The sequence below is a fragment of the Pleurodeles waltl genome, chromosome 11 (assembly GCF_031143425.1).
Source record: "Pleurodeles waltl isolate 20211129_DDA chromosome 11, aPleWal1.hap1.20221129, whole genome shotgun sequence".
NCBI lineage: Eukaryota > Metazoa > Chordata > Amphibia > Caudata > Salamandridae > Pleurodeles > Pleurodeles waltl.
In genome coordinates this window covers 859,297,079-859,325,026 of record NC_090450.1, presented here as the reverse complement: position 1 = coordinate 859,325,026, position 27,948 = coordinate 859,297,079, and the positions used below count along the sequence as shown (strand labels likewise).

Genomic DNA, 27,948 nt, shown 5'->3' with positions numbered 1-27,948 from the left:
TTGGAAGGCCTTTTAGGCTGGTGTCTTTGGTAACATTTCCACTAGTGTATATTTCTACAGAAAATTTACTGTGACCTTTTCAATACAGGACCTTTCTTTCTGATGTCTTTCTTCCTGGTACAACTTATCACATAGTCAACATTGAAAAATGCTAATTTCAGTCCTGTTGCTTTCCATGGCTTTTGATATATCACAGTGCGCCACCAGTGCAGGAAATTATTGTGGTAATGAATTTAGTAATCCTGGATCATGGGGTGACTTTAGAAATAAAGGTTCATTGTGTAATCTTAAAAGTCTTTTCTCGCAGCTAATGCTGTGAGCAGTCATACAGGAGTGTGAGCCGTGTTTACACCTAGAAAATGTAGCAAATACTTTAAGGGGGCTTTTAAAAAGACATATTGCAGTCACTAAAGTAGTACTAAAGTAGTACTCCTGTGGTACGCGTCTTACGCACATTGTGATGCCTTCGTAAATTAGGGCCAAGCAAGGTCTGACTGGGATAGAAAATAGGCCCAGCACCAAAATAAAAGTGTGCCACATTAAGTAATAAGAAAGCTAAAAAAGTAGACCATGTTTGTAAGCTGGGGCACTTTTGCAGACACACTATATAAGTGTTTTGTAAGATATGGAAGACTGCATAGATTTAAGGTTGATCCAGGTAATGTTTGTTTTAATATAAGGGAAATCAAGAATAAAAACAGACCCATCAGACCAGGTTACAGGTCCACAAAAACAGCCAAAAACCGTCCCACTAACTGAACTGTCATACCAGAACACCTGGCAATACCTGATTGCCCTATCGACATTAAAAATTGAAATTGCCAGGTAATAGTCATAGGGAATTAGTGCAAATACAGAGAACTGTGTCCTCTTTTTCCTTTTATTAATAGCGAGTTTGACGTTTTGGGCTGATTCACAAAGGCATGAAAGCGTAGGTGAAATACTCCTCTTGTAAAACTACTTCACATAGATATAACTGCTTTTGTGAACTGGTCCCTTTATAATTAAGTGTGTGAATGCTACTGGCATTCCAGCTTCCAGAGACTTGAAGAGGAAAATATAAAGAAAGATAACATGATGGTGCTTTATAGAAAATGAAAATGGAGACAGAAGAAAAAAGACCAAAGAGTTAAATGTCAGAGAGGTAAAGGGGAGACTGAGGTATTGTGTCTGTCTTTATAGAATGCATCTAGGTGTTGATGGATGACTTGAGTGCGCAACTTTAGAGAGTGTATCAAACAAATATATCTCGCTACATGGCTGTGTTGGAATTCCCTTGCGGTAGCAATTAACAGTTTTAATTGCTCCATCAATTCTCTATCTTTTTCCGTTTCCCATCTTCTCTATTAGGATGTTTTACCTGTCCATTCTCAAATCAATATTTTAAATACCCTGACAGGAACATTATGACACACTTCTTGCTTCACATTCTTTCATGAAAATGCTACAGACGTTGACAAGCTAAATCTTGGTTATAGACATTTAATCAAGTATTCCCAACAGTGCGTTTCTCAAGAAATTCCAGTTCATTGCATTTTAGTTTCCAGACCATTGACACGCACATACTGTAGCAGACATAAGGCTGTATTCTCCCTCACCTGCTCTGCCAGGTTAATCCCTCACCCTCTCTGCTTCTATAGTTTTCCTTTCGAAAGCAATGCTGTCAATCCTCTCTTTCCTCCTTGTAGACATTAACCCTCTTGAGCCTGCTTTTTGCAGTCGATTTGGTCAAAGCAGCTTCACCAATCTAGTCATCCTGCAAAACTTTATGCAAATTTGGATATGTGAATGTTCACATACTGATCACAGCTCTTATGACAGCTCATTGTGTGAGGTGCCCATGGTACGAAATTGGTAAGAATGAGATTATGGACTAGTGATATTTTTTAACGCACAAAGGGGCATATTTAAGAGCCTCTAGCGCCTCCTAGCACCACAATAGTGTCATTTATTTTGACTCTAATGTGGCCCAACGAGGTCAAAATCCCAGCACCATATTTACAATGCATTGTGCCACTTTGTAACCCTTTGCGCCAGGCATAATGTATGCAAAGGGGGCTTTCCCACATGAGGGAGAGGCCGAAAAAAATGATGCAAAGAAATCTAACAGATTTCTTTGCGTCATTTTTTTCGACACTTTTAATGCCTGCTCAGAGCAGGCATTAAAAGGAGGCACACCATTGATTACAATGGGCCTCAATGACCTTTGAATGATTAGCGTCAACATTTTTTACACTAATCCTGCAAAACTCCGAACTAGTGCCAAAAATTCAGATGCTAGTCCCCTAACTACTGCCATGGTGCGCCGTATTTTAAATACAGCACACACATGGTGGCGTTAGGGAGGAGCTAAACGACGCAATGTCCCAAAGACTGCATACCGCATGGTGGGAAGTCTTTGTGGGGGCTAAAAGTTAATTTGCATTGCATGAAATGAAATTTTGAGTCACAGTATATCTTTGAAAAAGTCCAACATTTTAATTCCTTGTGCATCTTAATAAAAAGTGGGAGAAAGGGATTTTTCCTCCTTCCTTACGATTTTGAAGGAAATGTATCAATTGATCGCGACCACTTTGAGGTTGCAGTTACTTGTAAGGAGAGCCTGAGTGGCATTCTATCTCTGGGGCATTCTCCCAGTAGGCTGCCTCATAGGCCTGCTTTCAGAGTTAAAAGGGCTTTCATACCCATCCATCTCCAAACAGCTCCATTCTAATCGTAGCTTCCTGCAGTGTGGGACTAGTATGAACACTTTTTCCAGAGTGATTTTGGTTTGCAGTCTGGCCCTGCGTGCAAGGTTACAGGCTGCCCATACAGGTGGTAAAGATTCTCACTGTGGAAGGCACCTGAATGAGAAAGCTTCTGCTAGGTGATTGACAGTTCTGATCATCAATTGAAGCTGAGAGTGGTTAATGAGCCCCTGCATGCTGCTACACTGTTCCTTTATTTGTTCCCATTGGAGGACAAATCATGACTGATGCAATTTTATTATTCCTATAAGTATTTTTAAATGGGCAAACTATACATTCCAAATCACATGTTCTTGTTTCATTCAATGCATTTAGTTAGAGGATAGGATAAATATTGTTAGTGCAACTAGTTTCAGGCTTCAGGGATGGTCAGTTCGAAAGGTCAGCTGGTTGATTATTTGTATTCTTCATTCACTAAATTCTTGGCATTCCCTCTAATTAATGCTAACCTACTTTTGGAAGGATGAAATAACTTCAGTTTTTTGTGTATTCACAACGGTAATCTGGTGACCATGCAATGTTTGAATAGAATACATGTGGGTTTCTCATGAAAACTCTATTTCCTTAGATTGGTCACCGAGACTTTGACGTAGAGAAGCGTCTCCGCCGAGACCTGAAGAGAACACACGCCCTTCTTGCTGATTTGCAACTTCTTCTGGCGACAATGGACAGTTCAAGCCAACCACATAACAAGGCAGAGCTGGAGAAAGTACAAGCACAGGTTAGAATATGTATCCTCGTGTGTATCTGAGGGTTAGTACCACTATTGCATAAATCCAGCCATGATTTCTAAATGTGTGAAGAAAATGAAGTCTACCTGCAGGAGTTTCAAATACTTTAACTATTGTTGTGCTAGTCATAACCTTCCTAAAGAAAGACTGAACTCTGAAAGCTGTGACGATGTTAACTTATAGCAACCTTAACATTAACTAAAAGTATCATTTATGTCAGCCTTTGCGAGAAAATAGGTACATGGTCAAGCATGTCTGTTTAAGAATAGTGATTTGTTAATTTAAACTACATTCTGAATAAAATGCAGTACGAGTTCAGTGTCTCACTACTCATTGAAGGAGCACATGCAAAATGGCTTGTTTGATAGATTTACAACATATGCTTAGTGTTATTACACCAGAAAGGGTCTCTTGGAACTTCTTTGGTCCAATGTCTACACTCCTATTTCTTACACATCCCCGTGCCTTACTCTCCATTCTCTTTATTTTCTCCTCTTTCTTCTATTTCTCTCCTCTCTCCTTATTCTCTTCTCTAAATGTGTTCTCTTCTATTATTCTTCCCCCCTCTATATGATATTTTCCTTTGGCATCCTCTCATGTGCTTCTTTTTTAGATATTCCTTCTCACTTATGGTTCTTATTTCCTTGTTTTTTCTTCTCTCTGCCCCTGTCATCTATTGAAATCATCTTTCTTTTTAATTATGTTGCTATACTCACCCATGTCTCCTCCCTTGCTTTATATCTCTCTATCACTCTCTTTCACTCTCTTCCTCCCTCTTTCTTTCTCTTGGTATCTCTGTAGTTTCTTTTATTATGTATCTCGAATTTCTCATTTCTGGTAGTACTTATCGCCTTTACCCACTCTCTCCTTCTCTACCCTATCATTGTAGACAACTTAAAAACTGACTTCACCATAAGTTGTGATTTTGAATTGTAATTCCAGAGACACCATGCTTGGGGGTCCCATCTCTTCCCAACTGGAAATTACAATATAATAAGGGCATTCCCAATGTTATTCTATGAGAAAGAAAGGCCTTGCAGTAGTGAAAAAAATGAATTCTAATTTGTGTTTTTCATTACCAGGACATGTAAAACGTAAACGTACATGCCCTACTTTTTAAATACACTACACCCTGCCCCTGGGTTGTCAAAAGCATACCTTGGGGTAACTTATGTGTATTAAAAAGGAAGGGTTTTGCCTGGAAATAGGGTTAACTTGCCAGGTCAATATGGCAATTTAAAACTGCAGATAAAGGTTCTTCAGTGGCAGGCCTGAGTCATGTTTGAAGGGCTACTGTAGTGGGTGGCTCGACCAGTGCTGCAGGCCCACTAGTAGTATTTAAATTACAGTAGTAGGTAGTAGTGCACTTTACTAGGGACTTAGAAGTACATTAAATATGCCAGTTGTGGACAAGCCAATGTTAGCATCTTTTAAACATAGAGCACATGCTCTTTAGCACTGGTTAGCAGTGGTTAAGTTCCTAAAGTCCTCAAGCCAGCAAAAACGAGGTTAGCAAAACTGGGGGTCTGAGGGCATAAAGTTAGGGGAAAACACACCAAGGATGCCAGGTCTAACAGTGGAGTTGCCTGGGACCTAGGCACAAGTTGAGCGGACCGTGATGCACTAGAGTCAAGGTAAGCCTAGTGGTTCAATGTGAGAAAGTCACCCAATGTTTTTGACTGATACTAATGATAACCAACCCTGACAGTGCCCTGGGCTCAGCTTAACAGGCCCAGGGCGAGTGCTCTGAATAAAAGGTATATGGTCAGATGGCACAATGTTATAACTCCAATTGGCAATGACAGACCCTGTACGTTCCTAGTAGATAATAGGCCAGCAATGATTCAAACTACCAATAAGCCCCTAGTATATAATAGAACAGGGATGTTTAAAGGCCCAGTAGATTCCCAGCACTGGAGTGTGCACTGCTCCGTGACTGTTGTCATTTTTAAAGGCAGCCTAGCCTTGCAGACTATCTTTAACCCCTTTGGTGCGGGCGTCGGCAAATGGCCGACACCCACACTACCACCCTGGTGCGGGTCACGACCAGTGGCCAACACCAGGGAGGTGGTTAAAAAATCCTCGGGTGCGATTTATTATTTTTTTTAAAACCCCCGGCAAACACAGCAGTTCTTCCGTGTCTCCCCCTGCCCCCCACCCGCCTCTTTGTGACGGCGCGCTGACGTCACAGTGTTTTTTTCCCCATCGGAACAGGAAGCGGCCATAAGGCTGCTTCCTGCTCCGATGGGGAAAACGGCCCCAAACGGCCTTCCCGACGTTCGGGAAGGCCTCGAATGAAAGGGGAGACTCTCCCCTTTCACATGAAGCCTTCCTGAATGTGTTTCCTGGCCCTCGATCCCAGCACAGCACAGCTGCGATCGAGGGCCAAGAAACACCACTAGACACCAGGGATTTCACTTGGGGGAGGTTGGCCCCCTCAGAAACCCCCCCCCCCGGGGGCATATTTTTTAACATGAAGGTTGGTGTCCCCTGGTGGTGGGGCGCGATCATGCTCGATCATGCCCTCCCAGGGGCAAAATTCTTTTTCAAAAAATAAAAGAAAATATAGAAATTGACAGGGGGTCGCCCGTGGGCAGGGCGACCCCCTGTGGGGGCAATACTTTTTGTTTGTAGTTGTAGGGTTACCCTGGGGGCCATTTTGGCCCCCAAGGAAACCATACAACTACTAAAAAAAAATAGATCCATATATATATATATATTTATATATATATATAGATATATAGATATATCTATCTATGTAGATGGATATATCTATCTACATGGATATATCTATAGATAGATTTATATATATATATCTATAGATATATCTTTGTAGATAGATATATCTATCTACGTAGATAGATATATCTACATCTATATATATATATATATATATATATGTATTATTATATATATATATATATATTTATATATATATATATATACAGAGAGAGAGAGGAGAGAAAGAGAGATCACTTTTGTCAATGCATCTATGGTTTCCCTGGGGGCTACGATCGGCCCCTAGCAAAACCAGACCCACACATAAAAGTGATCTCTCTCTCTCTCTCTATATATATATATATATATATATATATATATATATATATATACATATATATATATGTTTGCCACCAGTTGTCTTGTAGTTGCAGCTTGCATCTTCAACTGTAGCTTTTAGACAGCAATAAAAAAAGTCAAGTAAGTCTTGTGATTATGTTTCTGCTACAAAAGGATCAGAGTTTTGTCTGGTGGCGGTGTTAGTGCCATAAAGAAGCGCAGAAGGTTTATATGCCTACTGCAAAGAGCAAATCTGTATTTTATGTAAATAGCAGAGTACATTAGTAAAGTCAGCCATACCTTTGCTATAAAACAAATGAAATGTATGTGCGGGGTGGGGGGTGGCTATGGAGAGATGAAGGGCACTTTTGCTGGCTGGTAATGAGGGAATCCGAGGAGGAGGACATGGGAGTGGGAGCACCAATAATGATTGTTGGACTGGACGCAGGAGGTGCTAGAGACTGTGATGAATGGTATTTGACAAGGTGTTTTTTGAGTGTCCTGAAAGAACGTGCTGATTGAGGGAAGAAGCACAGGTAAGGTGGCCGCTACTGTTGCACGTATCACACACGCACACCAGCAATTTTGTGACTGTCTACGTAGGCTAGTGTTTTAGAGCAACAGTCTAGCCAGTAGCAGAGATGGCATCTTGATGGATGACTGCTTCTGACGCCGTCACTCGGGTCATAGAGGACAGCTCTGACATAGGATCAGAGACTTAGACAGCAGATACTGAGACAGCATCTCAGGGATAGGACAATAGCGCAGACTCTGGTAGTGATTTTTCCGTCGGAGGAGTCCCATTCGATAATTCCTCTTCCAGTAATTATGAGGGAGGTGATGAGGACAGTCCTGATTTCCCTTCGCAAGCACAGTCTGTGCAATGGGGCAAAAGTAGGTTAGCCCAACCCAGAGAGCAGGTGAATGAGGTGGCAAGCACAGAGAGATAGTGCTCTGTAAGGAGCTCCCCAATTTAGTTCAACCCCAAATTCCACCGCCCAAATCGTATTGTGGAGACATCAAAATGATCTATCACAAAACAAACTGGTTTTGTAAGGCAGGCACCTGTGTTTTTGGTCCTCGGTTCGGCGGCCATATAGGGAAACATACTAAACCCAAACATTTCTGGAAACTGGACATCCGGGGGATCCCACAGAGGTGTGACTTGTGTGGATTCCCCAAAGTTTTCTTACTCAGAATACCCTCCAAAGCTGAAATGTTGAATAAAGACTCTATTTTTCTTGCATTTCTGTCACACAACCTACAGGAATATGCTGGGATCCACAAAATTCCTAACACCCAGTGATTCCTCACCTGTCCTGATAAAAGCACTACTCCACTTGAGTGCCTATACCTAGTGCCTGCGTCAGGAATGGATCACCCCAGGGTCAACAGTTGCCTCGTGTAATGACCAACATTGACCGTTGTGTGATCTATTCTTGTTGCGGGCACTAGGCCTACCCACACAAGTGAGGTACTATTTTTATCGGGAGACTTGGGGGAATGCTGGGTGGAAGGAAATTTGTGGCTCCTCTCAGATTCCAGAACTTTCTATCACCGAAATGTGAGGAAAAAGTGTTTTTTCACCTAACACTGAGGTTTGCAAAGGATTCTGGGTAACAGAACCTGGTGAGAGCCCCGCAAGTCAGCCCATCCTGGATTCCCCTAGGTGTCTAGTTTTCAAAAATGTGCAGGTTTGGTAGGTTTCCCTAGGTGCCGGCCGAGCTAGAGGCCAAAATCCACAGCTAGGCACTTTGCAAAAAACACATCAGATTTCAATTTAAAAATGTGATGTGTCCATGTTGCCTTTCCTGTTGCGAGCATTAGGCCTACCCACTCAAGTGAGGTACCATTTTTATTGGGAGACTTGAGGGAACACAGAATAGCACAACAAGTGTTATTGTCCCTTGTCTTTCTCTACATTTTTTCCTTCCAAATGTAAGACAGTGTGTAATAGAGACGTCTATTTGAGAAATGGCCTGTACTTAACATGCTAGTATGGGCGCCCCAGAATTCAGAGATGTGCAAATAACCACTGCTTCTCAACACCTTATCTTATGCCCATTTTGGAAATAGAAAGGGTTTCTTGATACCTATTTTTCAATCTTTATATTTCACCAAATGAATTGCTGTATACCTGGTATAGAATGAAAACCCATTGTGAGGTGCAGCTCATTTATTGGCTCTGGGTACCTAGGGATCTTGATGAAGCTACAAGCCTTATATATCCCTGCAACCAGAAGAGTCCAGCACACGTAACAGTATATTGCTTTAAAAATCTGGCATTGCCGGAAAAAGTTACAGAGTAAAACATGGAGAAAAAAGTCTGTTTTTTTTTAGCTCAATTCCAATATTTTTTTATTTCAGCTGTTATTTTCTGTAGGAAAACCTTGTAAGTTCTACACAAATTACCCCTTGCTGAATTCAGAATGTTGTCTACTTTTCAGAAATGCTTAGCTTTCCGGGATCCAGTATTGGTTTCACACCCATTCCTGTCACTAACTGGAAGGAGGCTGACAGCACCAAAAATAGTAAAAATTAAGTATTAAATTGTGTTGAAAAATGTGGTTTTCTGATTCAAGTCTGCCTGTTCCTGAAACCTGGGAAGATGGTGATTGTAGCACTGCAAACCCTTTGTTGGTGCCATTTGCAGGGAAAAAACCACAAGCCTTCTTCAGCAGCCCTTTTTCCCCTTTTTTTTAAAGAAACAAAATTGTAGTTGTATTTTGGCTAATTTATTGGTCTCCTCAAGGGGAGCCCACAAACTCTGGGTACCTTTAGAATCCCTAGGATGTTTGACAAAAGGGACACAAATTTGGCATGGATAGCTTATGTGGACAAAATGTTATGAAGGTCTTCCAACATTGTCAGGTCTACAGACACAAGGCTTAGAGTCCAGGATCAAGTCCATTAGAGGCCATCAGCAGAGCCCATTCAGGGTGCACCTGCCACTGGTCAAATAGTCATGCCAGTTAAATGCCTCTTGCAGCTTTTGGTGTCCTTCTAGCCACATGGGAGCTCAGCCAACTGGCCTTTGGGTCCTAGGTATGAGTGGGAGCTTGTCCGGCCCCTCAGGTCTCCATACAGATCAATCAATCAATCAATCAATGACACTTATAGAGCGCGCTACATACCCGTAGGGTCTCAAGGCGCTGGGGGGGGGGGGGGGTGCCGCTACTGCTCGAATAGCCAGGTCTTCAGCTTCTTCCTGAAGGAGAGGTGGTCTTGGGTCAGGCGCAGGTCGGTCGGGAGGGAGTTCCAGTTCTTGGCGGCCAGGTAGGAGAAGGACCTTCCTCCTGTAGTCGCTCTTCGGATGCGGGGGACGGCGGCGAGGGCGTGGTTGGCTGATCGGAGGTGGCGCGTGGGAGCGTAGAAGTTGACTCGGCTGTTGAGGTAGCTCGGGCCTTGGTCGTGTAGGGCTTTGTGTGCGTGGGTGAGGAGGCGGAAGGTGATTCTCTTGTTGACGGGGAGCCAGTGCAGGTCTCTCAGATGTCCAGAGATGTGGCTGGATCGTGGGATGTCGAGGATGAGTCTGGCTGAGGCGTTCTGGATCCGCTGGAGTCTCTTCTGGAGCTTGGCGGTGGTACCGGCGTAGAGGGCGTTACCGTAGTCCAGTCGGCTGGTGACGAGGGCCTGGGTGACGGTCCTCCTGGTCTCGGTGGGGATCCACCAGAAGATCTTCCGAAGTGTGCGTAGGATGTTGAAGCACGCCGAGGAAACGTTGTTGACCTGCCTGGTCATGGAGAGGGAGGAGTCCAGGATGAAGCCCAGGTTGCGTGCATGGTCTGTCGGTTTGGGTGCGGTGCCCAGGGCGGGAGGCCACCAGGAGTCGTCCCAGGCGGAGGGTGAAGAGCCCAGGATGAGAACCTCCGTCTTGTCCGAGTTCAGTTTCAGGCGGCTGGTCGTCATCCACTCGGCTACCTCTTTCATCCCTTCGTGCAGGTTGGCTCTGGCGGCGGCGGGGTCGTTCGTCAGGGAGAGGATCAGCTGGGTGTCGTCGGCGTAGGAGATTATGCTGAGGTTGTGTTTGCGTACGATGGCCGCGAGGGGGCTCATGTAGACGTTGAAGAGGGTGGGGCTCAGAGATGATCCTTGTGGGACGCCGCAGATGACTTCGGAGGCCTCTGACTTGTACGGTGGTAGGCGGACTCTCTGTGTTCTTCCGTCGAGGAAGGAGATGATCCATTCCAGCGCCTTGTCCTTGATTCCGATGTTGCTGAGGCGCCGTACTAGGGTGCGGTGGCAGACCGTGTCGAATGCCGCGGAGAGGTCTAGGAGGATGAGGGCCGCTGTTTCTCCATTGTCCATCAGGGCTCGGATGTCATCGGTGGCGGCGATGAGGGCGGTCTCGGTGCTGTGGTTGGCTCGGAAGCCGGACTGTGAGGGGTCGAGGGATCCGTTCGTCTCGAGGAAGGCGGCCATCTGCTTGTTGACGGTCTTCTCGATGACTTTGGCTGGAAACGGGAGAAGCGAGATGGGGCGGTGATTCTTGAGGTCGGTGGGGTCCGCTGTTGGTTTCTTGAGTAGAGCGCTGAGTTCGGCGTGTTTCCAGCTCTCGGGGAAGATGGTGGTGTCGAAGGATGTGTTGATGATGTCTCGCAGGTGGGGTGCGATGACAGCGTCGGCCTTGTTGAAGACGTGGTGAGGGCAGGGGTCGGTCGGTGATCCGGAGTGGATGGAGTTCATCGTGCGGATGGTGTCTTCGGTGCTGATCGGGGTCCAGGCGTGGAGGGTGGTGGTGGGGGGTGGTTGTTCGGTCATGGTGTGCGTTGGTTGGTTGTTGAAGCTGTTGTGTATGTCCGCGATCTTGTTGTGGAAGTATGAAGCGAGGGAGTTGCAGAGGTCTTGTGATGGGGTGATTTCGTTGTTTCCTGCGCTGGGGTTGGAGAGCTCATTCACGATGTTGAAGAGTTCCTTGCTGTTGTGTGCGTTGTTGTCCAACCGGTCCTTGAATGCTGTTTTCTTGGCGGCGCGGATCAGCTGGTGGTGTTTCCGGGTGGCAAGTTTGTAGGAGGTCCTGTTGTCCGGTGTTGGTTCCCTTTTCCAGACTTTCTCGAGGGCTCGGAGGTTCTTCTTGGAGCACTTGAGTTCGTCGGTGAACCATGGGGCCTTCTTGCTGCCGGGTCTGCTAGGCGGGGTCCTCAGCGGGGCGAGCTCGCCGCGCAGTTGCTGATCCACTTCGTGAGGTTGTCGGCGGCCTGGCTGGGGTTCGCTGAGCTGGCAGGAGGGTGCTGGCTCAGGGAGGTGGCGAGCTGGTCTGCTGTGATCTTGTTCCAGCTTCTGTGGGCGGCTTGTTGCTGGTGTTGGTGGGTCGTCGTTCTCTTGAAGGTGAAGTGGACGCAGCTGTGGTCCGTCCATTGAAGCTCTGTGGCGTGGCTGAAGAGGATGTCTGTGCTGGATGAGAAGACGGCGTCGAGTGTGTGTCCGGCGAGGTGGGTGGGGGTGGACACCAGTTGCTTGAGTCCCAGGTTGGCGAGGTTGTCGAGCAGGGTGCTGGTGTTGTGGTCGTTGTTGTTCTCCAGATGGTAGTTGAGGTCTCCCAGGAGGATGTAGTCAGCGGAGGGGAGGGCATGCGGGCTGACGAAGTCGGCGATGTCCTCGCTGAATTGCGTGCGTGGACCAGGGGGTCGGTAGATCAGGGTGCCTCTGAGGGTGGTGTTCGGGTTGGTGTGGATCTGGAAGTGCAGGTGTTCGGCGCTGGTCAGGGTGATGTCGGTGCTGGTCGTGATCCGGATGGTGTTTCTGTGGATGATGGCGATGCCTCCTCCCATCTGGTTGGCGTTTCGGTCCCTCCGGACGATCTTGTAGCCCTCTGGGATAGCGATGGCGATGTCGGGAGCTGAAGAGGCGTTCATCCAGGTCTCCGTGAGGAAGGCAACGTCCGGGGTCACAAACAACAGGCTTCTTCTTCTGTTCTTTGAAGGTCCAGATGTGTTTGAAAGATCTGGGAATTAGGTACTTCTTTTGAACCAAACAATAGGTACTGGGTGCGGATTACTCCTGGACTGTCCCTCATCACTATGTATAAAGTTCCCTATGGCAGACTTTTCATCTTTTTCAGCACATCCTGTTTGCCTTACCGCTAACTGTATCACAGTGCGTGGTACTCAGGGAAAATCAACATGGCAAACCCTTTCTGTCCCTTGCAGTACCTTGTGATTAATTGAGGTGGTGTCTAAGGTAATAAGCAGTTCCACTTTACTAACCCACACAAAACAAATTCTGGAGCCAGCTTCCCTCCCCCATCAGTGGAATCAATGGTCTTTTTTTCAAGTTATTGAAGTTCCTAGACCTCACAAATGACCTTTTTGAGATTAGCGGAAAAGCATGCCCCTCATCTGGACCATCCTTTTAAAAAAGGCCTAAGCCATTTCCTCTGCTATGGGAGTAGTTTAACACCTTTCAGCGAGTGCAGCACTGAGAGGGAGGGTCGCTGCAAACAGGCTGTCGCTAATTGACCTAATGCAGTTTCTTGAAGGAAACCTTTCTAAAAGTCACATTTTCTGTACACTTCCAACTCCAACATGGGTTTAGATATTTAATAAATAATAAATACTGTGATCGAATGGAATATTTAGCTTTTTCCAAGCCAAATTTGCAAAAAAGAGACAGAACCGTATCACTCATACAGTGAACATAGGTTTTGGCGGCTAGTGACACCAATTTTAAAATTCTTACATGTTCAACATTTAAATATTAAGGATGGCTAACTTGATATTTAAAAATAGAGTTCCCTCCTGCAGAGTGTGCACTTTGACTTTGAGAGCTGCAGCAGTTAGGCTACATATGTAACCCCAAAGTCTTTTTCCTTTTCATATTAGTATATGTCACAATAAGTCTTGGAGTCCACAGACAACATTTAACTTCCGTGCCATGGGTGCACTTAATGTACCTTATACTGTGACCTTACTGGAAAGTGAAATATGCCAGTTGGTGATTAGCCAATTTTATCATCTTTTAGGTGTCAGTGTCAGTCCACACAAAATGGACGTGTCTATGCAAAAAGAGGCATTTTCTCACATTTATTTTATTTATTTTTACATTTATTATGTAATGCAGACCAGTTGCAGCAAGGGTTCTATCCATAGGATAACTATACATGACTGTAATAAAAAGAGCAAGTTAGAATTGTGCAGTGTACGGGGATTGAGACGATACAATATCATTATAGGAGGAAAGACATATCAGTAGGTTGAAATCAAGGGTCTTGAAAGATTACACATAGACGATGTAGGAAAATCAAATGTAACTGAGATATTCTTGGAACAAGTCCAGAGCTGCATGTGCTTCTTTCTAATCTTATATTACTATTTATTCTCACGTTCAAAGACATCTGTGCATATCACTCAATAGTATTTTAACGATTTATAGCAATGATATATGTTTATGCTAAACTTTAAAAAATCACACCTAGGCTACAATGAAGTGCTATTGGTAACAAAAACCCAATCTCTAAATACAAATATTCACATTCTTTTGAGAATCATCTAATTGCCCGACTCTGAGCACCACTGTGCAGCAGCAGACTTTTTTCGATATTTTTCTTGAGCCTGAGCCTTTGGACTCGGGCTGACTATCCCCTGTTCTTATCCTGTCCTGGGGCTCACATTGATGAATCTGTTACACCTGGTAATGCACAGCATGTGTCAGGCTTTAAAGTTGCCTGACCCACTTCACTGAGGAATCTACTTCTGAGATTCGATTCAGCATTAGAAGTCAAGGGGCCCAGCACACCGGTGAGCATAAGAAAAGATGGTTATTGTTACTGCCTTGCAGAAAATACTTTTGTGATTAGGTCATTAGTCCACAAGAAGGAAGTTAAAGTCCAGATCCTTAAAACTCGGTGTGGAAAAGAGCAGGGTGGCTCCTGCCTTTGCTCAGCAGGGATGAAAACGTTTTTTATTTGCTATCTAGGACTAGCCTGTCTAAAATGACAAAGGCACTTCAAAGCTGACTTCTTTTTCGTGTTACATTCTTATTAAAGCTAAAGAGTTTCCAGCCACTTTCGCTAGAGGCCAATGTAATTTTGAGGGAGGAAAGTTGACCTTCAGTAACTGCGAGTGAAAAGAAAATAGGGGGCCAGGTTTACAAGCGCCATTTTTTTACGCTAATGTAGTGTTAAGGAGGCCTTTCTCCTTCGCTATATTTACTAAGTGCCACTTTGTAAACCCTTGTGCCACATTATGCCTGCGCCAGGCATTATGTATGCAAGGCAGGCAGCCCTCTAGGAAGGCCTGTAAAAATGGCACAGGGAAATTTACAAAATTTCACTGTGCCATTTCTAGCGTCATTTGCAATGTCTGCTCAGAACAGGTGTTAAAATGACACACCCATACTTTTACTTTGCAGGATTAGCGCCACACTTTATGGCGCTAATCTTGCAAAGTACCACAATAGCGTCATAAATTATAATGCTTTTGTCCTAATGTGCACCATGGTGCACTGTATTATAAATACGGTGCACACATGGTGTCACAAGGAGGTGCGGGGAGGCGCAAGAAAAGTGGCGCATGACAGCTGGTGTGCCATTTTCTTGTAAATCTGGCCATGGGTATTCAGTTTTGGGGGGCTTTCCGAATAGTAGTCATTTGTCTAGTACTATTTGAAGTCGTTATTGTGGAAATGTATAGTGCATTTATAGGAAGCATCTGAGAACACAGGTATTCTGTATTAAAGTGCTGTAATGACCAGGTTTTACTATAACGCAACTCTATGGTACATAACTTATGGAGCTCAGAAGAAAGATCAGCTAAGGTGGCCCTTCTAGCTTACAGATCCATAACTTTCAGATTGGAGACAGGTCTCAACACTGAGACCCTCATTCCTAGTTCCCCCATTTAGGTGCAGTGATACTGGATGGCCAGACTCTCGGATTCTGCACAGTATCCCCACACCTAAATCGTGATACTGGAGGCCAAGAATCTGTGGTTCTGATCTAAGAGCCCGTAGCGCCTCCTTGCACCACATAGGCGTCATTTGGTTTTATGCTAATGTGGCCCAACAAGGCCAAAATTAATGCACCTTATTTACAAAGTGGTGCAATGCAAGCATTGGGCCACTTTGTAACCCTTTGCGCTACATTATGCCTGCGCCAGGCATAATGTACGCAAAGGGGGGCATTCTGCCGTTAAGGTGGCTGAAAAAATGGTGCAAAGAAATCTAAGAGATTTCTTTGCATCATCTTTTTCAGCACTTTTTACATCTGCTCAGAGCAGGCGTTAAAAGGAGGCACACCATTGTTTATAATGGGCCTTTGGGTGATTTGCAGGATTAACGTCACATTTTTTACACTAATCCTGCAAAGCACTGAACTAGCGTCAAACATTCTGATGCTAGTTCCCTAACTACCGCCATGGTGGGCCATATCTTAGGTACGGTGCACACAGGGTGGCATTTGGGGGCACTAAGGGGTGCTAGAAAAGTGGCCCGGCAGTAGTTGCTGCGCCATTTTTCATAAATCTGCCCCCGTGTTTCCAGCCAGTATCCCTTTGCCTAACTTTAGAGAGTTGCAAGTTATTTCCCCCAGAATTCAGGGTCTAAATTGACGTTTATCCACTTCTGTTAACCAAGGTAAGTGTAGTTAGGAACCTGCATCAAGACTTTTTGCTGGCTGTAGATGTTCTCCGTGTAGGCAGACGACACAGAGTCAAGTGGAAGTACTACGCCTATTCTTTTTGCAAGAAATCCATCTCTACTATCACATTTGTACCTCTACTTCTGAGGGACTTGTTCCAACTCACACTGGCCATGCTCTAACCTGCATTCAAGTGTCATTTTGCTCCTCTTCCTTCCTGTCTCGTACCATCTCCACATAGGAAGTGATATTCAGTGTCCTAGATAATGACATGGTGGACCTGCCGGGTCCTAGTGTCCCTGTGCCATTACAGTGGCTGATGACACAATAACAACAGATGAATGTCTGGAATTAATCATTAAAAAACAAGTCAATTTTCAGTAAAACGCACATCTATTTTTAGAACCCTTCATTTTTTCATGTGGCATTAACCTGAATAATTAAAATTCAATTACCTCGTCGTCAAATAACCCCCTATCCCTCTCTCTCTACTGCTCACATCTCTAATTTCAAACATGATTTTTCATGTGCCACACCGCTGTCAGACACAAAATATTTATGCACTTCCAATGTACCTTAGAATAACATAACTGGAACTGCTCACGGCCTTCTACTGCACTTGGATGGGGTGAGCAAGTGGCTGTAAATCAATCCTCATTCTGAAGAGGTTATATCTCCATTTTCCTGAATGCAGATTCAGTTGGCTGTTATTGCGGCCGTCCTGGAGCTCGATTAGGTTTCAGAATCCCTTCCTTGGCATATCCTTTGCCAGCTTAATTATTCCTCAGAGGAATTTTTGTGATTTCTACTGACAAGTTTATTTGTTTACTTCATGGTAAATAGGTATTGTTATGGTTGATCATTTGTATGGAATGTGGCACACCGGGTAGCTGTGTTCACTAAAAAAGAATAATAATATGTTGCACTAAACACTTGTGGTCCTTCCAAGGCGTGGTAGATGGCCACTTCTCTAAAGTTGAGTAGCCAGGTGCCCGTGGTGTGGTTGGTCCTGTGAGTGTGTCAGCGTGCTCTATTAGCGCACACTCACCCTGCCAGCAGCGGTGTAGTCAATGTATTGTTTTCACTCACCTGATGTAAAGCTTTTGCAGTAGGGCGGAAGGCAGATTGTTCCTTCATACGATTGAACTGGGGAGTCATGGAGTTTCATGATGTTCATGATGAGCTGGTTCACTCAGAACCCATTGTAACACACGTATTTGTGCAATGCATAGGTTTAGCCCCTTCTCTGCAGGTTTCATATCTAAAAGTGGGTTCGGGACTGCACACCTTTGTTATTCGCGCTCTAACATTTGTTAGCGCCGGCCGCTGGTGTCTGAACAGCGCTTTGAGCACCGGCACTTCTCAATGTACAAATAAAGGACTGCTTGCACATAACTATAAACATGTCATGCCCTGTTCAATGATTCCCACATATACTTTGATATTTAAAAAAAGGAAATAATAAATGGAAAGGCCTATTCCTTTTCAATGTTACGTTAAAGGCCAAATCAAAATGCAATTTAGAAATAAGCATGGAGGCAACACTCATTTAAAGGCACAGACGTCAGTGTGATTGGCCTATGGTTTAATTAAAGAGATACCTCTTTCCACTGTCTTATTGGAAACCTGGGCACGTTGCATATTCTCGTTAATTATTTGGGTGGAGATATGATGAAGCTAATTGGACTAGCAATGTCGGAAGCGAGCACGAAAGTATTTTTTAAAACGACGCAGGCGCGTGTCCCTTACTAGAAACAACAGACGTTGCTAGAGGTGTGACTGCTGCAGACAGAACCCCGCAGCGTGCCTCATAGTGAAATCGCTGCTGTGGTGCACGTTTTCCGTGTAAAATCCGAGAGCGCACGGGCAACGGAGTGTGGAAACCGTGCATGCTATTGATTCGATGACAACAGATTCACGAGTTAATTAGCGCAGTTCAGGTATCAATCCATGCTGCAAATTACTAGGGATAGCGAGCAATTAGCAGTTAAAACTGAGATAACGTGAGCGCTGCAAATTGGATGATAATCTCGCAGTGACAGATCCATGAACTGCAGCTGCCTGCCCAGTCAGGGGAGGGCCAGACGACAAGAGATGGCGCCATAAATACAGAACCCCGCACAGGAATTGGCGCCGCGGCCACCAACTGTGTGACGCACATTTGGGCAGCATGTTGCTGCAGTTGTCTCCCCTTGCAATGTGTCGTGAGTAAAAGGCAAATACAGCTATTTGCAAAAGCTACGTTGTCGAAAGATCCGTAGTTCAAAGCATAATTGAGCCCGAGAGAGTTGAGTTTGAGATGAAAAGCAATGATTTGTTGAGCAGCAACATTGTTTCGACAGAAAAATCCATGCACAGTTTTTCTACAGTCCAACACATATCTGGATGTAACTAGCAGAAAATGCATGAATAATAAAATACATGATTCTATATCTTCAGAAATTATTTTTAGGATCCACTTTCTTGGTTTATGTAGTGTCTTTGAGATCGTAGGACCTAGGGCACTCGCGTCCTGGGTGGACTCCAGACAGAAGATACCTAATGGGGTGGGAGGTGTAAAGGTATGGTTATAAATGTTGTGACACAATGTGTGAGGAAAGTGTGGATAGAAAAACGTCTGTTACAGAACTCCACGTGTGGCATATTCATCTACCTTCTCTTGGGCTTTATACTATGCAACTTTAAATCTTGATATATTATCCTCCTTGTACATGTATACCCTCTCTATGAACGTATGTATTTATATATTACTTTACTCCTACTGTAGAAGACAAAAATCATTCGACTCTCTCCTAATGCACTACTCTATGTCTCATCTTGTACCTCTTTCAATATAACCTCTACCTCCACCGTCTGACTCATCCCAAGCCTCATTCTACTACTATGATTTACAAAATAACTGTTTCTAGACCCTTCCCTCCTCTATTACGACTTGGATCACCCAAACCTAATTTTACTACTATGATCTCCCAAGCAGCCCTTTCTAAATTCCTCTCTCATGTATCCTTCCTTTCACTCATCTAAAACCACATTTTACTACTGTGATATCTCAAATTCTTTTTCTAGAGACCCTTCCTTCCTCCATCTCTCCATTTACTCATCCCAAACCTCACCTTACTTTTCCATGAAAATACCTACATGTATTTGTGTGATGAAGGATTATTCTCAGCAAAGTCCTCAAAGAAAACCCAGTGATAAATGTAATAATTCTAATAACACCCAGGAATAATAATGTGGAGTACTCCACTAAATGACAGCATCACAAACCGAGATACAAAGCACTTGAAATAATTTTTTGTAAAGCTACGGCTGGAACTCTCATGACAATAACAAGATCGTCGTGCTACAGCAACAACCATATGATCTCCCAAATAGCACTTTCTATACTTTTCCCTTTCCTATCTCTCTATCATACGACTCAGTCCAACTACCAGACTCGCATGTCCACTGCTCAAATTGACTCATTGTTAGACCTGCCATCCTTGGCATAGTTTCCCCTAACTTTTCGCCCTCTGACCTTCTTTTTTTCTGACTTCATTTTTGCTGGTCTTAGCACTCTGGGTACTTCATCACTGCTGACCAGTGCTAAAGTGCAGATGTTCTGTACTCTAAACATTGGCTTATCCACAATTGGCATATTTATTTTACCTGTAAGTCCCTTGTAAAGTGCACTATATGTGCCCAGGGCCTGTAAATTAAATGATACTAGTGGCCTGCAGCATTGATTGTTCCACCCAGTACAATAGTCCCACAAACATAGCTCAGCCCTGCCCCTGCAGAGCCTGTGTGTGCAGTTTTAAACTGCCAGTTCATCCTGGCAGGTGTTATCACTTGTCAGGCCCAAACCTTCCTTTTCATTACATATTAGTCACCCCTAAGGTAGTCCCTGGTTAGCCACAAGGACCGGGTGCAGTGTATTTAAAAAGTTGGATTTGTACTTGTAAGTCCAGGTAGTGAAAAACTGCAAAATGTGTTTTTCACTACAGCAAGGCCTATCTCTCCCACTCTCCCATAGGCTAACATTCGGGTTACATTGAAGCATCCTTTAAGTGTAACTTTCATGTGGTAAAAGAGAGAAATGTGGAGTTTGGTGTCTGGACTCACAATTTAGGAACACAACTCATGGTGAAGTCAGATTTTAAATTGTAAGTCTGAAAACACCACTTTTAGAAAGTTGTATTTTTTTTAACTTTAACCACTGTGTACCTCTTCCTGTCTCTGAGTACATGTCTGGGGCGGATGACAGCTGGGCTTTGTGCATTCCCGCAAGACAGTCACACACAAAGGGAGCATGGGTGTGACATTTGCATCCTGATGGCCCATCACCAGGCTGATGGGTCTTCCTCGGCTAGATGATAGGGAGGAGCTGGCACACACCTGAATAGGGCTGTGCCTGTCCTCACACAAAGGGCTGCATACTCCCCTGAAGAGTGTCTGGAGCCAGGGAAGGAAGGACATGGATCTTGTAATCTTCAAAGGCCTCTTAGAAGTCTCCCTTCTTCAAAGCCACATTTGGGTATAAGTACTGGACCCAAAACCCCACCAAATCATAAGTCTACTGGAACCAAGGGCATTCTGCGAGGTGGAAGGACTGCTGGGGTTCCAGGAGGGACTGTCACTCTGCAACTGCATTGATGTGTTGGTCTACTGCTTGCTATGTTCTGTGCTGTAGTAGGGACTGCCACTTTAGTATCTGCTTTGCTGTGTTGGCCTGCTGCCTCTGACCTGGAGTGAGAGGGACTGGGCTCTCTCTCTACATCCTTGCAACTAAGATTCTCCAAGGGCTTGTTGGCCTGCCCCCTGTTTTTGAAGTCTCAGGGCCATCTAAGACTTTGCTATGCTTTTCCTGCACTATCACTAAGGCCCGTTCTGTGAGAACCAACGCTCTGCTTTGTGAGGAGCAAGAGCTCCGTGATTGGGCTGGACTCAGCTCGCTGTGTCCTTTGCATCAGATGGACCTGCTTTTCAGCTGCTGATGACAGCGCATCATGTTCCACCCGCATCTTCTGGCCTTGAAACATTGCCAGAGCAACAGCGTGACCTGCCCTCCACCCCAACTAAAAGTTGCTGCATGAGTGCAGCCCCATGTTGCCCCAATGTATTCCAGAAAAAGGAGAGCACCGCTCTAAAGACCCATTACAAGGCCATTGCCAGTGGCAGTTCGTGTCCCCCTCATTCAGGGGAAAGCACTGTGAAATTAGAGCCTGTGCGGTCCTAATAGCTGTACTGTGCTCTCGCCTGTAGGCAGCTTAAATTGTTAGGTGCAACGGTCCAAAGAGGCCCTCTTAAGGATCTTTTGACGCCAGCGCTTTTGGTGTCCCGGATCTCAGGCCTGTCACACACACACAGTCTAATGCTTCCTTGCTGGGATCCTACCCAGTGAAACCCGGTTCCAGGGGATAGTAATGAATTTACACGCTGGCGATCCTCAAATGCTCCTATCGTTAAGCACTGTGTATTTACTCCATACATTTTAACCTATGCTCATAACTTAAGAATTACTCATTGGATTTTTGTCTCTTTGGTCTTGTTTTACTCAGATAACCAATCTCAATTTTTTTTTAACTGGTGTTGAGTGCTTTTGTGGTGGATTTCACTGTGTTACTGTAATTAAGTTTTGAATAAATACTTTACCCATTGCCTCTTAAGTTAAGCCTGACTGCTCTGTGCCCAGCTACCAGAGGGTGAGCACAGGTTAATTTAGGGTGTATATCTGACTTACCCTGACTAGGATTGCGGTCTCTACTTGAACAGAGTGCATACCTCTGCCAACAAGAAACCCAATTTCTAACACTCACATTTCCCTATACTAATCCACCACCAATCATTTTTGGGTTCAAGAGTAGTGTGCTCCTCGCCGAAAAGTACTTTGATGCCACGTCAGGGGTAGTAAGTGCTAAATAAATACAATTACATTCATGTTGAATCATTGATTCATGGCTACCCCAGTTCATTTTGGACCTGATGGTCCTTCATCTGGGTAACATTTGCTGCAGAGATTAAACTGTAAATTCAAACAACAAACCAAAATGATGAAAATTATAAAACTGGAATTGCAAAGAGCATATTTGTTTGACATTAAGTACTTGTTTATTGTGTTAAAAAACGCTTGAGCCACTGCATTTGTCTGATACTTTTTAAATACAATGCCCTAACATTGGCCTGCGAGGACGTTCCCTGGTACTATAATTAACAACTGCAAAACAGTCTTTATTGAACAATCCTATCAATCTGGTAATTAAATGTAATCCTGTTTCTAAAATGGTATGAACGAACATAGATCTTATAGAAGTCTAAAATAACCACTTGTGATCATAGAATATATAAGATCACAACTGGTCAAATCGCTTGTGATTATAGGATGTACAAGTTCACTGCCATACAAATCGCTTGTGTTTATAGGATGTACAAAATCACTACCTCGCAAATTGCTTGTGGTTATAAAATGTACAAGATCACTACCATGCAAATTGCTTGTTACTATAAAATGTACAACATCACTACCACGGAAATCGTTTTGGATTAAAAAATGTACTTTGATCACTACCATGCAAATCGCTTGTGATTATAGGATGTGCAAGATCGCTACCATACACAATGCTTGCGATTATAGGATGTACATGTTCACTACCATGCAAATCACTTGTGGAAAACACACCTTTTTGTGTTTGGAATACGCTTTACTGGCACGCCGCTGCTCTGGAAAATTGTGGGCTTGTTGTTCCAACTAAAGACTGCCTTACCTTTGATTTGGGAGTCGTTTTTCTAGCTCGATGAATGGAAAACACGTTTCTGCTCTGCCCCCTTCCTAAAGAAGTAAGAGTGCCATCTGAAGTGGACCTCTAGGTCCCTGGATTCATGAATAGCAGAGACTAGATGTGACACAGCAAAGCATCACTATGAGGAAGATCTTGCTGCTCAGACCAAACTACCAAATAAGGACCAAGGTTAACTTTGAATAGCCTCTGATTCACACTACAAGTCATGTCTCTGGAGACATGTATTACAACAGCACTACAAAGGACATCCTTAGGTAAAGAATTATTCTTTAATAATTAGGATGGTATGTTTTGTTTCATTACTTTGCACTGTTATAAATAATTCATAAGCTACATGCCACTCAGACTCACTGTGGCTGTATCACGGGTTATGATTCTCTTCATCTAATGTACTGTCCTAAAAAAACCAACTGTATTTGCTAACGGAATCCTCAAAATTGGCTTACTTGTAGCCACGTTGACAAAATTGTGGTTTTCTGACAATTATTGGACCGCTCTTAAAAAAGGTCATCTGGGAGGGCTTTCCACAGATATGTGCCAGAAGTCATAGAAGAACAGAGGTTACTCACAACTTTGGCAAACTTTGCAACATACCTCTTCAGTGAGACTGCACCACAGACTATGTGCATCAACATGGCTGGGCAACTAACATTACAAGTATATGGGGCCCCTTTGTCATATGGATTTCCGAGCCATTATAATGATCTTAAACTTATTTACAATTACCACTGGAAATGGGTCATGTCCTAAGGGTGATGGTTTTCAGCAATAATGTTACAGATTTCACAGAAATCACATTTCTGGACTTCTTGTAGGCAGGTGATAATGTAGATTGTGTGCCTTCTGTGCTTTGCTTTCAGTGTTACTAAATGGCATAAGGTTTTGCACCTTAAAGGTCACTAGCCTCTGACATTTGTTCAGGCAAGATGACTTTGCTGCTAACCAATGAGAAGCATTTTAAGAGCCCCCTGCCCCGCCGGTACATCACGTTTTGTGACGTAGCAGCAGCACAAATCTCAAATTCATATCTATGAGGCCATGCAAAGCCACTTTATGTGGCTTTGCTTTGCCTCAGATATGGAGTAGGGCAATGCAGCACAAATTGCTGCGTTGCCTTACTCTGCACAAAGGAGGCGTTCCATGGGCGGTACAGTGATGTTCCCATGCAACACCCATGGGTTTTGACGCATCCCCAGATTTATAATGGCTTGTAAACCTGGGGAGGTGCCAAACCTTACGCCTCGCCGGGGAGGTGCAGCACAGTGAAATATCTTTACTTCCTGTTTTTCATCATTCTATGTGTGCTGCATTCTGCGGCACACATAGAAAGAATTAAAAGCCTCCCAGGATTTTTTTCTGTGCAGGAATATGCCCCTTCATACACAAAAACAATCATGGAGCAGGGGTGTCCACATTGGCGTCAGGCTACCAAAATGGCACCAGCGCAGTGAGAAAGGATAGGAATGCTTAAATATGGCACATTCCTGCCTTATCACTTTGACACAGGGCAGCACAGCAAGGTGACTTGCTGTGCTGTCCTGCATCAAAAGCCCATAAATATGACGCGCCACTTCCAGAGAGATTAGCAAACTGAAAAGAGTGCCGTGCAAGGCATATCAAGTCCAAGGACCATAAGTTTTGGAACAGTTCAATGACAGCAACCTCCATCACTTCTATGGCTTGATATACCCAAGGCCGTCGTCGTTTGCAACTTCTCCAGACTGTAAACTGGGTTTTGTTGGTCAGGTATAAAAATACACTTCCTAATAATCTGACACAGCTGTTTTAACTAGATGTTAAAAAGTAGAGTTGAAGGGGGTGGATCCTACTGTTCCCTAAATTATTCCCAAGCATGGCTAGTTTGGATCAGTGCTGGGCTCACACAGGCAACTGTTTCCTGTGTCCAATAGGCGTGATCATAAAAAAATTTTTTGTGTCCACCCAATATTTTGCCATCCATAAAATCCATCGGATAGGGAGTAGTCCCTGGTATCATAGAAAGCTGATGGATCCAATCACTTATGGTCCACCAACTGCTTCTCATGTTCACCACCACCAGTTCAGACAGGGAGAAATATCCAGTCGCCAATTTATCTTCCTGTTTTGAAATCATATACCCAGGTGTGACTCAGAAGCCTCAAACTGCTTGTTATCCTAATGCTTAACTTAGTGTGCCTTTTGTTGCTTTTTCATGGGGGCACACATGCAGAGCTGATTATTTAGGGGCGAGCGCAAAGCACTCCATCCCGTGTTGTAATCTCTCTTTGCGATTCAAACCAAGCCCATGTCACATCAGTCTCTTTCATTGGTTCGTGGGCTTGCCTTTTAAAATCTGCTTACTTTCATTAGTAAAAGGCATGCATACGTCATGCCTTTTTCAGTGTTTAGCCCTCTTTGTGCGCACCAGTCAAGTACTGAAAACATGCAAGGCTCCATGTTGTCTGTCCGGTTTCTGGACTACTTTTTCTCTTTTTTTACGCAGCGCGATCTCGATGGACAGAAGTCGAGCGTTTTGCATGACATCGATCCTGTGACATAGGTAATTGCACTTTTGCCTGTTGCACTTTTTCCGGTTACATGGATAATTGCACTTTTGCCGAGTGAACTTTTATTTCCCTTTGTGTGTCTACTTTGCGCTCATGGCGGCCGTCATCTCGCTTATGTGAAACTTTAACTTTTTAGTTTATATGACAAGAAAAATCCGGTTAGTTGTGTGAAGCTGCTTTACTTTTCATTTTCAATTTATGTGGCAAGAAAAGTCCGGTTAGGAGTTTACAATGCTAATTTCTCTAGCTCGAGCAAGAACGATTGCACTGCAAATGCTTGTTTTGATTTTGCCATTCCCATTCAGAGCAAATTGCATTTCCTTTCATTTCTAAACTGAAACAAAGTCCTTGGCAATTTTGCCATTAGTCTTTTGTTCTGATACACTGCAAGGAAAACAGTCAGGCTGGGATGTGTCTGGAATGGAGGCGGCGCGAGCAACACGCCAGCCGCATGCCACCTGAAGGTGGGAGCCATTCAGTCAACTTGAAACAGAACAAAAGAAGGAACGCAGCGAGCCGGAGAATCAATGACTCACAATCGAGTCGTTAAGGCACACGGTGCTGAGAAAAAAAAGAAACATTTGGTTCTTTCGTCTCAGTATGTCACCTTCATTGCCATTTGAGCTTATCATTTCTTTTCTATTTTTTACAACAAGCTAATATTTAAAAAGAATAAAAAACATTCTTTCATTGTTAGGCTTGCTCAGAAATTATTTCTGAAAGGTTGAACACCCCCTTACATTTTTTTTCTGCACCGGCGGGCGATGATTGCCCCTTCGCCAGCCTTTTCATTTTCAGACTTCTTAATTGGGCAATTTGTCATTTTTCGACAAATGCGAATACAGTAGGTGGCTGAGAATAAAGTGCACTCCCAGTAAACTGACCCTTATAACAATGTTGGAACAAACCACAATACAATCTCCCAATCCAAGACACTTCCAAGACACTTGGTCATTGGTAGAGGCAGGATGTAAAGAGAATGGAAAAGAATGTCTTTGTGTTCCTGACAGACAGTTTCTCACAAAAATGTGCATTTGAGGTTTTGAGCAACACTTATGCTCTATCAGTCACACACACCTCCTTCTGAAGGACAAACAGCTATCTATACTATGAATCCTAATAAAATGTAGTTATTAGAATTGAGAGACATTGCTTGGTGGCCGAGAGGGATGTTCCAGCTTTTGTAATTTACAAAAGACAGTTCCTTTGGCTTCCAGGGCCCTATTACACAAGTGCCCCGAGGCATAAGGGTGTTTGCGCCCACTTTGTGCGCTCCTGGGGCACCTTGGTATTACAGAAGGGGCCGCAAATGATTGTGCGGCCCCTTGTGTAACGTAGATAGCGCTGATGCACATGTAGTGCCAGCGCTATCATTAGTGGGAGTTCCCTCATTTGTATGGGGGCCTGGCCCAATGCAAATGAGGGAATCTATTCGCCTCAGTGCCTGTGCCATGTTACTGACATGGCCGCAGAGGCAAACAAGCTTTTAGAAGGGGCATTTGAAAGTGTGCCACGGAAAGGTGGTGCACTTTCAGTGCACCTTCTAAATGCAGCCCTCTAAAGGGATGAAAGAGGGTCCCATTGACTCCCCAGACATCGCCTTGCAGTCACTACTGCACCCACCTACAAATCCTTTTTAATAGTGCAGCCGGGTTGCTGCCTGCACATATAAACACAGAGCAGCTTTTCAACAGCTGCTTCGTAATGCGCTGCCCTGTAGGTGGCGTGAGTTGGTGGCTGCCCCGGTGGCAGCACAATCTTCCTGATAGGGCGCAGTTTACAGGTTTGCATCCAGCGCACGTGCTGCAAGGTACAATATGGCGCAAACATGGAAAGTGCACCCTATCTGTAATATGGCCCCTGGACTTTATTTTATTCATGATCTTAAGAGGGACAGAACCTGATCATAAAATAAAATTAATTGTATTTAAAGTATAAAAAAAACCTTACCTGTGACATTTTATGTTATATTATTTGCAATTTTATATTGCAAACAAAATTCCCATTGCATTGTAGCACATTCTGTAACCGGACGCCATTCATGTGGTTCTGGAAAGGACCTTAGTCAAAACTTTATGAACCATTGTTTAATAGTCGGTTAAACTGATGTTTGGTTGTGTTTGGTTGGGATAACCTCTGTTAAGAGTTATGTTCAGTTTATAAAGTAGAGTCAGAAAGTCGTTATTTTCCAAAACCTATTCGTTTTTATAAATTAGTAAGATTTTGTGTGGAGCCTCATGCCTTGTGAGTATTATTCATGGGATAGGCAGGAGTATGACTATTAGAGAGGCAGTCAGCATCATTCTCCTCTCAATCCCTGGTGACGTCAAAGTATGCAAGGCGTTATTAGTATTTTTAAACCTTTTTATGGAAAATTGAATATCTACAAATAAGCTAAGGTAGAAACAAAAAACATGGAAAAGGTCTATTAAAATTGTGGGTCAATAAAGACCAAGTGGACTAATGTAATTTGGCGAAAATAGCAACATTGCAATAAATACAAAACACATCTAA

General features: G+C 43.9%; 1 protein-coding gene across 1 annotated transcript in view; it reads left to right on the top strand.

Moving 5' to 3' along the window:
• Positions 1–27,948, top strand: part of MYO18B (myosin XVIIIB) — a 1,377,385-nt gene that overhangs the window by 960,616 nt on the left and 388,821 nt on the right. The window contains exon 31 of the mRNA XM_069214702.1: positions 3,316–3,468. Within this exon, the coding sequence (XP_069070803.1) occupies positions 3,316–3,468 (153 nt within the window). The remainder of the gene's footprint in view (positions 1–3,315; positions 3,469–27,948) is intronic.